The sequence below is a fragment of the Marmota flaviventris genome, chromosome 17 (genome assembly GCF_047511675.1).
Source record: "Marmota flaviventris isolate mMarFla1 chromosome 17, mMarFla1.hap1, whole genome shotgun sequence".
NCBI lineage: Eukaryota > Metazoa > Chordata > Mammalia > Rodentia > Sciuridae > Marmota > Marmota flaviventris.
The window spans coordinates 25,685,921-25,704,069 of NC_092514.1; the positions used below are offsets into that span (position 1 = coordinate 25,685,921).

Consider the following 18,149-nt stretch of genomic DNA (forward strand, 5'->3'; position numbering starts at 1 on the left):
TATACATGTATGGTTACAAGACTGGTGTGACTCTGCACCATGTACAGCCAGGGGGAAGGAGAACTTGTGCTCCATTTGTGTACAATGTGTCAAAATGCATCCCGCTGCCATGTATAACTAAGTAGAACATATTGAACAAAGTAGGAAGGAGACCAGTAGAATAGAAGAGGAACAGTGGGAAGGAGGAGAGGGAAATGGGAGGAACTGGGGAATGAAACTGATCAAATTATACTGTTTTATTGTGTTAATGTATGAATTTATTATAACAAATAAAAAAGTCTTGGGGCTGGGGTTGTGGCTCAGTGGTAGAGCGCTCGCCTCGCACGTGAGAGACCCTGGGTTCGATCCTCAGCACCACATAAAAATAAATAAACAAAATAAAGATATTGTGTCCATGTATAACTAAAAAACAATTTAAAAAAATTAAAAAAGTCTTTACCTGCCCCCAAAAAAGAGATCATTTCTGCTATTTCCATTTTTTTTTAAAACTGTGAATCCTTTCCCCCACTTCTTCCTTCCTCCCTCCCTCCCCCTGCCTCCCCTACTCCCTCCGTTCCTTTTTACTTTCCTTCCTTCCTTCCTTTTGTACTGGAAATTGAATCCAGAGTGCTCTACCACTGAGCTGTATCCATTGCCCTTTTTATTTTTTACTTTGAGACTGGGCCTTGCTGAGTTGCTGAGATTCGTCTTCAACTTGTGCTTGTCCTGCCTCAACCTCTCAAATTGCTGGGATTATAGGGCTGGCCATGATGCCAGGCGTATGTCCACTTGCATTTTTTGTCCATTATTTAGACTGTTTGGGCTGCCATAAGAGAACACCACAGACTGGGTGACTTAAACCAAGAGAAATTTATTTATTTTGACTGCTCTGGAGATAGATTTCCAAGATCAAGTTGTTGGCAGCTGGCTGTCTGGTGAGGGCTCTCTTCCTGACTTGGAGACAGTCCCCTTCTGTTAGTGTCCTCACATGGCTTTTTTTCCCTCTGTGTTTTTGTGGTGTTTCTTCTTCTTCTTATAAGGACACCACTTCTATTGGACCAGTGTCCCATCATAATGACCTTATTTAACTGAAATTATCTCTCCAAAGGCTCCATCTTCCAATATAGTCATTAAGCCTAGCACATAAGCCACTGGAAATGTTCCAGATCTAAACTAAAAAACCTCCCACCTGAAGCAAGGCACTTAACCTCCCTGAGGCTCCATTAACCTGCCCTGTGAATTGGGACTAATAACAAATGTGTCCGTCTCACGGGGGCGTTGTGCAGGGTGAATGAGTTAACACTTATAGATAACTTAGAGCAGTGGTTGTGCGTGGAGACAAATGTTTGTGTTCCTGGGTTTGATACAGTGCTGGGCCACCGGAGGCACTTACTGAGGTTGAATTCCTCCTGCCCCAAAGAGAGTGCTCTCTGTCATGCTCCTTCCTCTGACTTCTGTGGTTTCCACATCTTTAACTTCACTAATCCTGGAGAGTGAGTGGGTCAGGACAGGGCTGGTGAGCCTGGGGCCTGGGGCTTGAATGCCAGGGTCACTGGCTGGATTGGGCAAGAGCAGGGAAGGGTACTTGACCTGGTCAGGGATATTTGGAGACACCAACAGTTCTGGGAAATTCAGAAGTAGGAAGTGAAAAGAGGAGGGACAAAGGGGGAACTGCCATTGTGCCCCTGTTTCTACAGGTCTGGTTCCCCCTCCCAAATGGTGCAATGGGGTGACTGGAATGTGAAGGTGGGAGGTTGGACCAGGAGACCCTCTTCTCTGGGTAGGAGAACAGAGATGGTTGTGTCCCTCTGCCCCCCACCACTCTTTGTCTGAGTTCCAACTGTTTCCTCTTCTATTTACTGTCCAAAGTCCCAGGGGAGGAGATGCCAGGTTAGAATCTTTTGGACACTCAGACACACACAGGGCTCAAGGCCCTTGCCTGGGCCAGGCCCCTCCTCCCCTTTCATCTAGAACCGCTTGCTCTAGTTCTCCTTGCTTTAACCCCTCTTTCTCCCTGGGGCCTGGGATGCCTGCAGGAGCCAGTTAGTTCTCCATTCTTTCAACAGGTAACCAAGGTGGGGGAGGCAGGTGGGGCTGGGCTGTTTGGGATTAAGGAGACCCTGGTTCAGGAACAATGGGAGCTGATGGGAAGATGTAGGGTGACTTGGTCCTTGAGAATATGGAGGAAAGGTTCATGGCCATGTCAAGGGCCAAGCGGTCCCCTGAGAATGGGGACAGGATCCTGCAGTATTTCAAACCTTTGCCCCTGACTCGTCTCTAACCTCTGACCCAACCCAAGCTATCAGCTTGACCTATTCAGGCCCTATTTCAATTACCACCATCAGCCTCTACACAAATTGGTATCTTAGCCCCATCCTGGCCCCAGCTCTAACCCATAATAGCAGCCTCAACTCCAGGTCCAGCTCCAGCACCAGCCCTGGGCACATCATGGAGAAGGAATTTCAAGACATCCAGCAGCTGGACTCTGAAGAAAATGACCATGAGCTCAGTGGCGGTGAGGGGCCAGGCACTCAAGGGCAGAATCCCAGGAGAGAAAATCCATTTTGGAAAGGCAAGTGTTCAGTTTCTGGGGCTTCACCTGCATCCCATTTCAGCTGCCAATTGTTCTCTGTCTCCATGAGGTCTCTGTCACATTTGCTCCAGGGACTGAGTTAGTCCCTCTAGGTGTGAGCTGCTGGTACCTCTGTTTGCAGAAGGCCATAGGCAAGGGTATGTGCCCAGAGGTGTGGGGATCCCTGGAGATGGCTCCCTCCCTCCCCTCTCACCCAAGCAGATGGGTGCTGTGCGCATGCGTGTGTGTGTGTGTGTGTGTGTGTGTGTGTGTACAAGTAATGCAGAGCCCAGCAGAACCGTGGGGGTGGGGGTGGGGTGAGTTGGGGTGGATTGAGAAACCAGCATGAAGAGATCCTGGGAGATTCCTGCTACCTGCAGGCCTCCTGCCTGGATCCTCCGCTAGCAAAAAAAAATTTTTTTAAATATATTTTTAGTTGTCAATGGACCTTTATTTTACTTATTTGTATGCAGTGCTTAGAATCGAACCCAGTGCCTCACACATGCTAGGCAAGTACTCTACTACTGAGCTACAATCCCCATCCTCCTCTAGCAAATTTTGAACACAGATGCCAAGCGATTGAGAAGATGTTTTAAAGCAAGAGAGATTTCAGGGGTTCTACGCAAAAAGGCAGGATCCAGGGACAGAGGAAAATGTCATGTGTGAATTCTGGTGATGAAGCTGGGTTCTGTGGAGACAAGAGGGGTTGGGACTCAAAGCTCAGGGAGAAGATTGGCCAGCCTGGACTGGGAGGAGACCCTACATTGTTGAAGCTGGGAGGGAAGGACTGGTGCTGGGCAGGGCAGAAGTGGGCAGAAGAGGTAGGTGTCCCACCCATGCCTTCTCTTTCCCCTGGACCTGTGTTGGCTGGCCTTTCCACTGGGTGGTAGACTCCATGGGGACAGAGTTCCAGGGCCCACACAATGCCTGGGGTAAGAGGACATGCAACAACAACTTTGGGGATTGTTGAATCTTCTGAGAGGGAGAGGATTCAGAGTTTGAGCAGGAGGCTTGGAGAAAGTCCAGAGAGGGAGCTCGTCCAAACAGACCAAGGGACAATGAGGAGGGGGAAGTGAAGGTGGCACAGCCCCTGCTGCCTGGGAGAGGGTTCCTCACTAGAGGTCATGTTTTACTGTTGACAACTTCCCATTCTTCCTGGCAGTTTTCATGTGTACAGTTTTCAACACATTTGAAAATTTACAATTTCTTTTTTTATTATACTGGGGATTGAACCTTGTCTCAAAATAAAAATATAGGGCTAGGGTTATAGCTCAGCGATAGAGAACTTGCCTGGCAGGTGTGAGGCACTGGTTTTAGTCCTTAGTATCACATAAAAATAAATTAATTAAATAAAGGTATTGGGTCCATCTACAACTAAAAATATTAAAAATATATATATAAAAGGGTTGGAATGTGGTTCAGTGATTAAGTGCCCTGGGTTCAATCTCTGGTACAACTCCCACCCTAACAAAATAAAACCAAATTAGAGGTGCACGCCTGTAATCCCAGTGGCTTGGGAGACTGAGGCAGGAGGATCTAGAGTTCAAAACAGGCCTCAGCAATGGCGAGATGCTAAGCAACTCAGTGAGATCCTGTCTCTAAGTAAAATACAAAATAGAGTTGGGGATGTGGCTCAGTGTTTGAGTGCCCCTGAATTCAATCCCTGGTACCCCGCTTCAAACAAAACAAAACAAATATAAACTGAGTAATTTAAAGTGAAGAGATTTATTGGCTTATGGTTCTGGAGGCTAGAAAGTCCAAGATTGAGGGGCTGCACCTGATGAGGGGCCTTCTTATTGCCTTATCCCATGGTGGAAGGGCAAAGGGAGGGTGAGAGAGAGAGAGAGAGAGAGAGAGAGAGCGCAGGAGAGAAGCTTTAATAAAGAATCTGGTTCTACAATAATGGCATTAATCTATTTCCCATTAGGTTCCATCTCACAACACTCCTGCATTGAGGATCAAGTTTCCATCACTGGGGGGTGGGGCATATTCTTTTTTGTATTAATGAAAATAACTTTTTATTGATTAATTCAATGAAACATCTTACAATTGGCAGCATTTTTGCTGGCATCTGTATCTCCAATAACATCACTCCCATGACCATCCCACTTATAACTATTTCACCTACTTAAAATGAACAGTTCTAGTAGTTAATACTATAGGTTTTACCATTTCAATAGAACTCCACCTGCTGACCTTTAAGCTTTTTTTTTTTTAATTTGTTCTACTTAGTTGTACATGACAACAGAATTCATTTAAATTCATTGTACACAAACGGAGTGCAACATTTCAATTCTCTGGTTGTACATGGTGTAGAGATGCACCATTCGTGCAATCATACATGTACCTGGGGCTAATGATGTCCATCTCATTCCACTGGCTTTCGTACCCGCTAACCCCTCTCCACCCTCCCCTTTGCCCAATCCAAAGTTCCTCTATTCTTCCCATGCTTCCCATGCATAGATTATCATCCACTGATCAGAGAAAACATTCGGCTTTTAGTTTTTTGGGATTGGCTTACTTTACTTAGCATAATATTCTCCAACTCCATCCATTTACCTGCAAATACCTTAATCTCTCTCTCTCTCTCTCTCTCTCCCCCCCACCCCCATACCAGAGATTGAACTCAGGGGCACTTGACTGCTGAGCCACATCCCCAGCCCTGTTTTTGTATTTTATTTAGAAACGGGTCTCACTGAGTTACTTAATGCCTCGCTTTTTGCTGAGGCTTTGAACTCATGATCCTCCTGTTTCCGCCTCCTGAGCCGCTGGGATTACAGGTGTGCGTCACTATGCCCAACTTTTTATTATCTTTTAATGCTGAGTAATATTCCATTGTGTACATATACCACAGTTTCTTTATCCATTCATCTATTGATGGGCATCTAGGTTGCTTCCACAGTTTACTATTGTGAATTCAGCTGCTATAAACATTGGTGCAGCTATGTTACTATAGTATGCTGATTTTAAGTCCTTTGGGTATAGACCAAGGACTGGGATAGCTGGGTCATAATGGTGGTTCCATTCCAAGTTGTCTGAGGAATCTCCACAATACTTTCCAAAGTGGTTGCACCAATTTGCAGTCCCACCAGCAATGTATGAGTGTATCTTTTTCTTGGGGGGAACACATTCTAACCATAGCAGAAGAGAAAGCAAAAGCATCAGGGAGGATGTGGGGGGAGGTAAGAGGCAGGAGAGGTTTTGCTGAGGGGATGTGGGCAGTAGAGGCCTCAAAGGCATAGCTTCTCCTGGCCAAGATGGCTCTGAGTGTGCTGCAGTGGAGGAAGGTGACATTCATTAGTGTAAGAAGGTCTTGAGTACTGGATGGTCGCTCACAGGGTCAGTGTCCAACTCAGGATGGTGGTAAGAGATGACCTGAAAAGGAAGATTCTGGGCTTCTGACTGAACCTCCCTAGCATGTTGGGGTGCTAAGGAGAGAAGGAGGTCCACAGAGGCAGGGTCCAAGGCAGAAAAGAGGAAGTGTGTGAGTGCAGGTGGATGGTGCAAAAGCAGGAGCTCAGGGCTGGGAGAACCGTCATCCTCTGGACTTGGAGAGCCAGCAGTGGGGCAGGCCAGCTTGTGCACATGAAGATGTGGGGGTGTGAATAATGCGTGTCAGTGTCCATATGTGTGTGAGGAGGTGTAAGAAAGTAAGTATCAATAGGTGAGTAAGTGAAAGTATTTCAGAATGTGTGTTAATGAGTGTGTGTGTGCATGTGAGAGTGTAATGAAAAATGTGTGTGTGTGTGTGTGTGTGTGTGAGTGTGAGGTCAGGTGCAGACTGATCAAGGGGTGGGAGAGGTTACTGTGGGATGATGGGGGCTCAGGAGAGAGTGTTTACAATAGAACTTGGGTTTCAGGGGGGACAAAGGCAGTGGGAATTGGGGGAAGAGAATCTGAGTCTGAGAAGATGAGGGGTGTCCCTTGGGGAGTGGAATGACCTGGACTGAAGGATCCTAGTGGAGTTTTGGGAAGAGAGGGATTATTTCAGGTTTGTACTTGTATGAGGGATGCAGTCATTGAATTTAAGAACACAGGGCCCAGCCTCTAGGGAAACAGTCGGAAGGGACAGGGGCTGTGGAAGGGCAGAGATTAAGGCCAGAGGTGATTTGCAGGTCATTCCAGCAGGTGGGCAGGAGGGGAAACCATTCATAGACCTACTTTCTTAGAGTGTGTGTCTAATAAAGGCCAGGTCTTTCCCCCAGATGCCTGTGTGTCTCCCTGTTCCATGTCCAAGATCTCAGCTTTGCACACAACTGATGTGTGTACTGTGTCATGTGCATGAGCACTGTGTAGGGGCATGTGCATGCCACACACTTTCATAGGGGTGCAAGTGTGTGTGTGCAATGCCCCAATGCTAGTGTCAAAACCTGCTGAATGTCCCACAGTCCCCCACCTGGTTTCTTCCCCAACCAGGCTGTGTCTCCTCAGACTTCTGTGCCCTTGGATGCCTGGCTCATGACACTCTCTCTCTCACAGGGTCACGTCTTCCCCAGCCCCTTCCACAGCGCCTCTGCTCCAGGCTCTATCTCAATCTGCTCTCCCTGGGTTTCAATATCCTGCTGCTGGTGGCTGTTTGTGTAATTGGGTCCCAAAGTGAGAGTCACAGGGCTGGCAGGGATAAGGCAGGGGTGGGGAAAAGTGATGGGCAGTGTCGTGGGCAATAATGGGGTTATTGAGAGGAGAAGAGGTGGAGGCAGCATGGGGACTGTACAGGGTGCGAATGGGGGCTGATGATGGGGGAACGATGGGACCAATCATGGTGCAGTGACAGGTGAAGAGAGGGGCAGTCATGCAGATAGTGATGGCAGACATAGCCCACACTCCATCTTGTTCCCACTGTCTCCTGACAAGGCACACAGCTGCAAGCAGAGTTGCGGACCCTAAAAGAATCTTTCAGCAATTTCTCCTCCAGCACCCTGATGGAAATCCAGGCTCTGGGCTCCCATGGTGAGTGGGCTGGCTGGTTGGTGATAATTTATCCAGAGAAGTTTGCCAGGCTCTGTGCTGAGTCTGCAATAAGGACATGGTTAGGGGCTGTGTAGACTCAGACTGAGGTAGGTAACCCAGCCCAAGAAGTTGGGCAAGGCTTCCAAGGATGTTGGCCCCTGACCTGAGGGGCCTTGAGGATGAATCAGATCATGTAGGTGAAGAAGAGAGAGGTTAGTGATGGAGAGAAGAATCTGGGACAGCCCGGAGATGAGGAAGAACAATGCACATTTTGGGACTTATGGACAATTTTAGCATGAGGTGAGCTAATTGGTGGGGCGGGGGCTATCAGGCAGAGAATGGTATGGGGCCAGTCTTTGCAGCAAGATGTGCTTGCTGAGTGGGGCTTGGTTGCAAGAACATGGGGATCCAGTGAAAGAACTTATACAGTGCAGTGTCCTGAGTCTCTCTGGTGGTGTGGGGAGCCTGGGTGGCCTGAGGGGTTCAGGTGGTAGACCATATAACATCCTGGACAAGGTGATGGTCCCCAACTGATTCCCAGAGATGTGAGGCTGGAGGCATGGTCAGCAGGCAGAACAGAGGCGAAACCACTTAGCTTCTCCCTTTTCAGGGGACATTGCAGGTGACAAGGTGACATCCCTGGGAGCCACACTGGAGAAACATCAGCAGGACCTAAAAGCAGGTCAGAGGCCCTCCCTGAGTATGTGGATGGTGTGGTGTGTATGCACTGGGTGTGATGTGTGTGTGGATTGTGGTATGTGTTTGTATGTGTGTGTGTGCTATGTGTGAGCTTTATGTGTATGTGTGGTAGGTTGTGTGTGTGTTAGGTGTGTATGTGGTGTGGTATGTCTGGTGTGTGTGTTTGTGGTGTGGTGTGCTTCTATGTGTGGTGTGTGTATAGTGTGGTGGGTTGTGTGGTATGTGTGTTTGGTTTTTTTTTTTGTGTGTGTGCATGCATCCCCAGCCAACAGCTGGATTCTTGTGCCTGGTGCTGGCAGGTGGGGGACCCACATGTTTACTGCATTGCTGTCTGTCCATCTGTCCCCCTAGATCATGCCACCTTGCTCCTTCACCTGAAGCACTTCCCACTAGATCTGCGTATCCTGACATGTCAGATGGCATTTTTCCAGAGCAACGGTAAGGACAGGGCATGCCCGGTCTCACTGTGTTTGTCCCTTCCGGCTAGATCTCATCTCCCTCTGCCCCTATCCTCTCAGGCACAGAATGCTGTCCTGTTAACTGGGTGGAACATGAAGGCAGCTGCTACTGGTTCTCTCGTGCTGGGAAGACCTGGTCTGAGGCCGACAAGTACTGCCAGCTAGAGAATGCCCACCTGGTGGTCATCAACTCCAGAGAGGAGCAGGTGAGGCCAAGCTTCCCAAAGGCAGGAGGAAACCTTGAACTCAGGCTCAGTCAGGAGGTTCCCATCATCAGGTTTCTTTTTGTCTTTTTAACCTAAGGAAGAATCCAGAAGCAGAAGTGTGGTAGAGCCCTGGGGGGTTCATAGTCGAGCAGCCATTGATGCTAAGAGGTGGGAGATTGCAGGCAGAAACAAGTAAGGGCATTTAAACCTGAGAGGCAAGTGAAACCAAGATCCTTAATGGGTTTGGGGGTCTTGGTGGAGAGCAGGAATAGGAATTCCATGAGTCTGAGGCTGAGGGAAGAAGACAGGGAGCAAACCAGAGTCAGAATAGCAGATATAATGGGAATGGAGTGGGACCCAGAGGACAGTGGTCACAAACTAGATCCTGGATTGGCTCTCTGGGCTCTAACAACTTACCTTGCAATATGTGAGTTGTCTGGCACCCAACTTAGAGAGCTTCTGAGGATTAAATGAAATAGTCCCTGGAAAGCACTTAGCACAAAGTTTAGCCCAGTGAGTGTTCACTGACAATAGCTCCGATGACAGAGGGGAAACCAAGGGAACGGTTGTGTTGGGAACTGATGCTTCAGTGGAGACAGATCGGCTGGAGAAGGCTGAGGGAGGCACACGGATGCCTGCATGGATGAAGGAAAAAGGTCCAAGGAACAAGGAACTAGCAGCCTCACCCCCCTGTTTTTCCAGAAATTCATTTTACAACACACAGGCGCCTTTCATATCTGGATAGGACTCACTGACAGCGATGGCTCCTGGAAATGGGTGGATGGAACTGACTACAGGCATAGCTATAGGTAAGAGGGCTCTATCTATCCTCTTGTTAGTTTGCCTTGGGGACAGCCACAGGGCTTTTGGCCCTAACAGACTCCCTGAGGTCCTTTTGGGGACCAAATTCCTCAACCCTCTCCTTTCCCACTCCCTGCCTCTAAGGCTGCACCTTCTTGCCCTGAACCTGCCCCAAGGCTGTGTTTTTCTGGAGTTGGGGGTGGGGGCAGGGTTGCTAGGATGTGGCCTGGTCAGATCTTGGGCTTTGTCTTGTCTTCTTAGGAACTGGGCTATCACTCAGCCAGACAACTGGCAGGGCCATGAGCCGGGCAGAAGTGAAGACTGTGTTGAGCTCTTGACAGATGGACGCTGGAACGACAACTTCTGCTTAGAGGTGAACCGCTGGGCGTGCGAGATGAAGCGGAATAGCACTGACTAAGCCCGGCCCCAGCACATCTCTAACGCGCACCCCATCCCCGCACCGACCCTGGCTTCTCTACTGGGAATTCTACAGAAAGGAGGAAAAAGCGAGTCTGGGTTATGGGGAGAGGTTGAAGAAAAGTAGAAAAGGGGGTGGTTTGTTTCAGATCCTGGGAAGGCTGAGGGCCTGCCTCTTTCCACAGTTCTTTGTTGTAGTTATTACAATTTTCAGTGGCTTCAATGGAGTAGAAATAAATACTTGAAACTCTTTGCGGCCTGGTTATTTGGGATTGGGGCATGCAGAGTGCAAGGAACAGGAGAGAGGAGATTCTGGAGGAGTAGGGTGTAAGTTCTAGGCTCTGCTCCTTGACACCAATCCCCAGGGACCCTGGTTGGGGAGGGGACAGAAGAGATGTGGAGAAACAAGGCTCAGTGGTTGGCACTCAGATGGGTTGGAGGGGACCCCCCAGCTTCCTAGAGTTCCTGAAGGAGAAACTTTTTCTGCATTTAGGATCTCCCCAAATTGGGTTTTGCAGAGAACACCCCTGCTCCAACTTCAGCTTCCAGGGGAAATGTTTGCCAGGGGGAGAAGGCTCAGTAAGACTCCTGCCCACCCCTTTCAGCATGGCTGCTTCTTTGCGGCCTCAAACAGATTTAGACATATATCCAACACAAGGTGTCTCCAACCATTTCCACAGTTGATACATGTCCCTTTCCAAGATCATTTGGAACCTGACCTTAAACACATCTTTAAGGATTGCATTTTACTTGTATTCATGGTGCTTATGGATGGAACCCAGGACCTTGAGCATACAAGGCAAGTACTGTACCCCTGTGCTACATCCCCAGCAGTACCACCCCCATTTTAAAATGACAAAGTAATATATACTGTTACACACACACACACACACACACACACACACACAGTGTCCTCTCTCCCTTCTGCTTCTCCCCAGAGTTAACTATTTCTGAGTGCTCTGTTAGAACAATTTCTGTGTACACCCATGTATGCTACACCAAATAATAACATAGCTTAATTTTTCACTCTGCAACGTCTTGTGAACATTGTTCATTACCTTTAAGGTTTTATCTCATCAAATTTAGCAGCTGAAGAGAATGCCAAGGTATGGATATGCCATTATATTATTTAACTATTCTCTGTGTAAGTAGTTGCCGTATTTGTTTATTTTCACGTATAATGTTTGTGATTGCATCCACCCTCACTTCTATCCTCTCTTGCCACCCCTCCCCCTTGTCCTCCTTTCCCTTCCCTAAAAATTCCCTTTCTATTTTCACATCTCTCTCTATTTTAGATTCCACATACGAGCGAAAACATGCTGTATTCGTCTTTCTGAATTTGGCTTATTTCATTTAACGTGATGATCTCAGTTCCATCCATCTTCTTGCAAATGACATGATTTTTGCTTTTATGGCTGAATAGTACTCTACGGTGTGTGTGGTGTGTGTATTCCACATTTTCTTTATCCATCGATCTATTGATGGGTATCTAGGCTGATTCTATAACGTAGCTATTGTGAATAGTGCTTTGATAAACGTGAGTGTGCAAGTATCTCTTTTGTAGGTTGAGTTTCATTTCTTTGGTTTATACCCAAGAATGGTACAGTTGGATCATATGTTAATTCTGTCTTTAGTTTTGTGGGGAACCTCCATACTGTTTTCTGTAACAGCTGTTTTAATATACATTCCCCACCAACAGTGGATTAAGGTTCCTTGTCTCCCACACCCTCACCAGCATGTAATATACTTTCTCTTTTCTTGATAGTAGCTGTTCTGACTAGGGAAGATGAAAGCTCACTGTAGTTTTGATTTGCATTTCTCTGATGGCTAAAGATATTGAACATTTTTCCATACATTCATTGGTCATTTGTACTTCTTTTGAGAAGATTCTGTTCAGCTCATTTGCCCATTTATTGGTTGGATTACTCATTCTTTGTTTAAAACCCATTTTAAACAGTAAACTTCAGATAATTTAGTAAAATTTTAGATAATTAGAGACTCATATGCAGGTCTAAGAAATAATACAGAGAGATCCTATGTGACCTTTACCTAATTTCCTCCAATGGCCTTGAAATATATGTTGTACATCTTAAAAGTATATTGCACAATACCACAACCATTGATATAAGATATAGATCATTTCCATCACCATAGGATCCTTTTTTTTTTAAAAGAGAGAGAGAGAATTTTTTTTCTAATATTTATTTTTTAGTTTTCGGCAGACACAACATCTTTGTTTGTATGTGGTACTGAGGATCGAACCCGGGCCGCACGCATGCCAGGTGAGCACGCTACCACTTGAGCCACATCTCCAGCCCAGGATCCTTTATCTTGACTTTTATATCCACACCTATAGCCGCCCCCTGCTCCATACCCTATCTAGTTCCTAAACCCTGGTGGCCACAAACCTGTTCTCTCTTTCTATAATTTTGTAATTTCAAGAATTATATATATATATATATATATATATATATATATATATATATATATGGAGTCATACAGTATGTAACCCTTTTGAATTGGCTTATTTCCATTCAATGTTAATTCCCTGGAGATTTACCTAAGTTGGTGCACGTGTCTGTAGTTCATTCCTTTTTATCACTGAATAGTATTCCAAGGCATGGAGTACTTGTGTCTTTTAATGTTTGCCTATTGAAGGACCTCTGAGGGGGTTTCTAGTTTTTGGCTATTGCAAATAAATCAGTTATGAAAATTTATGTACAAGGTTTTGTGTGAACATAAAATTTCATTTATCTGGGATAAATGCTCAAGAGTTCAATTGCTAGGTCATATAGTCATTGCATGTTTAGTTGTAGAAGAAATTGCCAAACTGTTTTCCAGAGTTGTGGTACCATTTTATACTCACCAAGAGTGTATTAATGATCCAGTTTGTCTATTTCTCCCCTGCCTTTGGTTGTTGTCAATATTGTTTAAAATCTTATTTGTTTTGATAGGCATGTAGTGATGTATGATTGCGGTTTTCATATGAGCTTCCCTGATGGCTAATGATTTCCTCCTCCTCCTCCTCCTTTTGTATTTGGGATTGAATCTAGGGTCTCCCACATGGTAGGCAAATGCTCTACCAGTGAGGTACATCTTCAGCTCATTTAATTTTTTTTTTTTTTTTTAATTTTGGGACAGGGTCTCACTAAGTGGCCCATGCTGTTCTCAAACTTGTAATCCTCCTGCCTCAGTCTCTGGTGTAGCTGAGATTACAGGCACGAGCTGCTATATCTCTTTTTTTGTGCATCTTTCCTGTGATTATTGTCCATCTCTGTATCCTCTTCAGTAGAATGTCTCTTCATGCCTTTTGCCCATTTTCTATTTTTAATAACTTTATTTATTTATTTATTTTTATATGGTGCTGAGGATTGAACTCTGGGCCTTGCATGTGCAAGACGAGTGCTCTACGGCTGAGCCATAACCCCAGCCCCTCTAATTTTTTTTTAACCGTTGAGTTTTCAGAATTCTTTGTATATACTAGATACTGTTTCTTTGTTGGATTTGTGTTCTGCAAATATTTTCTCCAAGTCCATAACTCATCTTTTCATCCTCTAAACAGAAACACATTTCCAAAACAGATTAGTCTGATTAAAATCTTGGCAGGACCAATTGGGAACTGAGAAAAATGATGGATGAAATAGAAGGTTAAATGATACTATTCCTGTTTTTATAAAAATTTGGCTGAATTCCCCAAACTGAGAAAGACTGTTGGTAGTGGCCATGTGTTTAAAAATCAAGAGTTACTGTTTTACAAATAAAAGTTATTTTAAAAATCTTAAAACGTGAAACAGAATAGAACAAAAAATAGAGTTGCTGGGTTCTGGATTCATCTAGACAGGCCTAACAGGGGGCAAAACAATCACCAATGGAGAGATTTTAAACTCTCTAAACTAATTTTATTGGTACACACATTATAATTATACATAACATCGGGATTCATTGTGATATATTCATATAAGCGCATAACAATTTGGTCAATTTCATTCCCCAGAACCTCTCCTTCCCTCTTCTCCCATCTTCCTTGATCCCCATTCTCGAATTTTCTCATCTGTTGGTCTCTGATGGAGATGACTTTAAGAGAGTTCTTAGATGCAATGAGGGATTCAACTTGTTTTCTCTCCAAATGAGAAAGGGGATACTTCTTCATATCCTCACGAGCCAGGTGACAGAGTCCCAAGGGAACCATTTGCAGAGACTAGTTGTATTCGAGAGGCTGAGACAGGCATCTCCCTACCAGGCAAGATGGTAAAGCTTAGTTGTTGCTGGGATCCCCGTGGACTGGCACGTGAGAGGATCAGGAAGGGTTTTAGGGAAGTCTGTGGCTCTGTGTTCAGGAGGATTGTAGTAATCATAAAGAAAGAGACTTATCTCTTCCTCTTCCTCCTCCTCTCCTTCTCCTTCTTCCTCTTCTTTCCCTTCCCCTTCCTTTTCTTGTTCTTTTTCCTCCTCCTCCTCCTCCTCCTCCTCCTCAGTCACTTCCTCCTCCTCCTCAGTCACTTCCTCCTCTTCCTCAGTCACTTCCTCCTCCTCCTCCTCTTCCTCCCACTCCCTGTCCACTTCCTCTTCCCCTTCCTCTTCCTCTTTCTCTCCTTCTCCTTCTCCTTTTGTACAAGGGCTTGAACCTAGGGACTGGCACTGCGCCAGTCTCACCTCTGCTTTTTGAGAGGAGAATTGGATGGCTAACACCTGTCCCATTTATTAGTTGATCAAACTATGCTTAGTGGCCTGGCAGGCAGGAGTGTCAGGGAACTTGTGAGACGGATGTCAGGCTTGAGCCATTTAGGAAGGACCCTCCCCAAGGGACTGCAAGGCAGAGAGAGGCTGAAAGAGGCTGTGGGTGCACAGCTGCAGTCGGAGCACAAACTGATGTGAACCAGAGTGCGCCATCTTTGGGAAGGAGGCACTGCCATGGAGCAGAGGGATTCCAAAGGCTTCTCTGAGGCACCACTACTAGGCCTCATGAAAGGCCAGTGTCGGATGCTTGCTGTGAAGAGCACCTTGACGGCCATAGTAGCACCAGCCTGTGCCCTTGAATTCTTCTTTACCTTGCAATAGAGGAAGGCAGAGCAGAAGTCTATGATGCCTGTCCCAGAACAGACCTCGAGATGAGGATCCTTGTGAAAATGATTCATTAGGAAATGTTTGCAGGCAATTTCAAAGTCCAGTGGTGATAGAATAATTTTTTTTAAGGCCAGTTCCTCAGGGGAGCAATGAAGATAACATAGGGCACATTTCAGAGTCGTTCCCATCAGGAACAAGGGAGCTGTCACCCCTCCAGTCATGGGTTAATGGCAGTTGTGATTGGCAAAAATGCACACCCCAAGATACTTCTGCCCTCCATGTGCCCAGTTGATGCACGAGGACAGTCCTCTGACAGAGACACTGGTGCTGGCTGTTTAAATATATAATCATACTGGGGACCAGGTGCCGGTGAAAAGGGTGAAGGGACCCAAGCAAAACCCTGATAGTGTCTGCTATAGCCCTGTCCATGGCAGATCCCCAGTTAATGCTGTATAAAGCACTTTTTTAATTAATTATTTTTTAGTTGTTGATAGACCTTTATTTTATTTATTTATATGTGGTGCTGAGAACCAAACCCAGTGCCTCACACATGCCAGGCAAGTGCGCTACCGCTGATCCCCAGCCCCAGCCCTAAAGCACTTTTTTTTTTTTTATCAGGGCTAGGTATCAAACTCAGGGCCTTATTCATGCTAGGCAAGCGCTCTGTCAACTGAGTTAATGCCCAGCCCTGCATGAAGAAGTGATAGGGTACAAGAGCAAAGTTTTGTTTTAGTCTGGACTGGACTTTAGACTTGAAGTTAAGATTGTTGTTATAGCTGTGCACACACCTGTAATCCCTTGGAAGGCTGAGGCAGGAGGATTACAAATTCAAGGCCAGCCTCAGCAAATTAGTGAGGCCCTAAGCAACTTAGGGAGACCCTGTCTCAAAACAAAAAAAATAGAGCTAGAAATGTAGCCTGGTAGTAAATATGCTTGGGTTCAATTCCCAGTACTAAAAAGTAAAAAATGAAAAAAAAAATTAAAGATTGTTTTATAGCTGAATGTGTAGGAAAGAAAAATGAAAAAAAATCTACTTAATAATAATTTAATAATTAATTTTAGGATGAGGCAGGAGGAAAAATTAAAAAAATTCAGCCTAAAATTATTTTAAAAAATATTAAAGTATTAAAATTATTCTATCACCACTACTCAACACCACCATCCACGGACTTTGAAATTGCCTGCAAACATTTCCTATGAATGATATATTAGTATATGATGCATTTTATCAGATTGAAAAAGTTCCTTTCTATTCTTAGTGTATGCAGAACTTTTTTTTTTGAATAATAAATGGTATTGAATTTTTTTTTTTTTTTGTACTAGGAATTGACCTCAGGGGCACTTGATCACTGAGCCACATCCCTAGCCCCATTTTGCATTTTATTTAGAGACAGGATTTCACTGAGTTGCTTAGTGCCTCACTTTTGCTGAGGCTGGCTTTGAATTCACGATCCTCCTGCCTCAGGAGCTGCTGGGAGGGAATACAGGTTGTGCCACGTGCAGCGCACAGCACACAGCGGGTATTGAATTTTGTTGAGTGTCTTTTGTGCATGATTTGATACAAATGTGCAATTTTTCCTTGTTGATTGTTAATATAGTGGATTATGTTGATTGGTTTCTGAATATTGAACCAGGCTTGCAGTGCTGGGATAAGCCCCACTTAATTGTAGTGTGTTGTCCTTTTTATATTTGCTAGATTCAAATTGCTAATATTTTGTTGAGTATTTTTAGGTCTGTGTTCATGGGAGATAGTGGTCTATAGTTTTCTTTTCTCATATTATCTTTGGTTGTGTATCAGGGAAAATGCTAACCTAATAAAATGAGTTGGGAAGTGTTCCTTCCTCCTCTGTTTCCTGAAGAGGATTGTTTAGAATTGGTGTTATTGCTTCTGTAAGTGTTTGGTAGAATTCTCTAGTTAGAGTCATCTGGGCCTGGAGAGTTTTTTCTTTTGAAGGGGAAGATTTTAAACTATGAATTTGCTTTCTTTATAGTTACAGAACTGTTTGGATTACTCATTTAATCTTGTGTGTGTGTGTGTGTGTGTGTGTGTGTGTGTGTGTGTGTTTGGTACTGGGAATTGAACCCAGGGGTACGTTACCACTGAGCTACATCCCCGGCCCTTTTAATTCTTTTATTCGAGACAGGGTCCTGCCGAATTGCCCAGACTGACCTGAAACTTGTGGTCCTCCTACCTCAGGCTCCCAAGTAGCTGAGATGACAGACATGTGCCACTGTGCCTAGCTGGTGGTTTGTGATTTTTGAGGCATTGTTCCAATTCATTTAAATTTTTGAATTTTTTTGCATGGAGTTATTCCTAATCTTCTTTTCATTCTCTTCAGTATTGGTAGTGAAATACCATTTTTTCTTTTTGGTTTTAGTGATTTGATTTCTGCCTTTTTCTTTTGTCAGTCTTGTTGGTGGTTTATCAACTGGACTGGTCTCAGACAACCACCTTTTGGCTTCATTGATCGTCTCCATTATTGTTCTATTTTCAGTTTCATTGATTGTTTCTCTTATTTTTATTATTTCCTTTCTTGTTTTTGATTTATTTTGATCTTCTTCTTTTTCTTAGTTTCTTAAGCTGGGAGCTCCAGTACTGACTTATAACAGTTTTTAAAAATATAAATAGTGTTAAGAATTTCTTTCTAAGAATTTCTTTAGCTGCATCTGCAAATTTTGTTTAATTGCAGTTCAGTTCAAAATAATTTCTGATTTCTCTTGAGCTGTCCTCTTTGACCCTTGAATTGGTTAGAAAAGGGTCATTTAATTTTCAAGTGTTGGGGATTTAAAATTCTCTTTTTGTTTTTGATTTCTAGCTTAATGTCATTATTATCTGAGGATTGCTTTGTTTAATTTCAGTTTTTAAAAATTTGTTAAGTGTTAGAGTCTGTAAACAAGTCAAAATAACACCTGGCATTTTGCCAGGGGAATGTTAAAGTTCGTAAACAAGTCTAGATGGTGCCTGGCAAAATGCCAGAGGGAGTGGTTTGAGAAGTAACAAAA

The 18,149-nt window shown here is 44.7% G+C and overlaps 1 protein-coding gene and 1 non-coding gene across 3 annotated transcripts; both read left to right on the forward strand.

Annotated features, from left to right (window-relative positions):
• The first annotated feature begins 287 nt into the window (after positions 1 to 287).
• On the forward strand, positions 288 to 360 carry Trnaa-cgc (transfer RNA alanine (anticodon CGC)). The gene has a single exon. It is a non-coding gene; the product is annotated as a tRNA-Ala (tRNA).
• A 2,052-nt stretch (positions 361 to 2,412) lies between these two features.
• On the forward strand, positions 2,413 to 10,332 carry LOC114101724 (asialoglycoprotein receptor 2). Of its 2 annotated transcripts, none has more exons than XM_027946836.1 (8): positions 2,413 to 2,551; positions 7,031 to 7,147; positions 7,406 to 7,501; positions 8,112 to 8,183; positions 8,552 to 8,638; positions 8,719 to 8,864; positions 9,567 to 9,673; positions 9,927 to 10,332. In XM_027946836.1, the coding sequence occupies exons 1-8, from the start codon at positions 2,428 to 2,430 to the stop codon at positions 10,081 to 10,083; spliced, it is 906 nt and encodes a 301-aa protein (XP_027802637.1). In that variant the 5' UTR covers positions 2,413 to 2,427; the 3' UTR covers positions 10,084 to 10,332. The 2 variants fall into 2 exon arrangements, with proteins under 2 accessions (XP_027802637.1, XP_027802638.1); XM_027946837.1 differs by having other exon boundaries at positions 9,610 to 9,673.
• Positions 10,333 to 18,149: the final 7,817 nt, after the last annotated feature.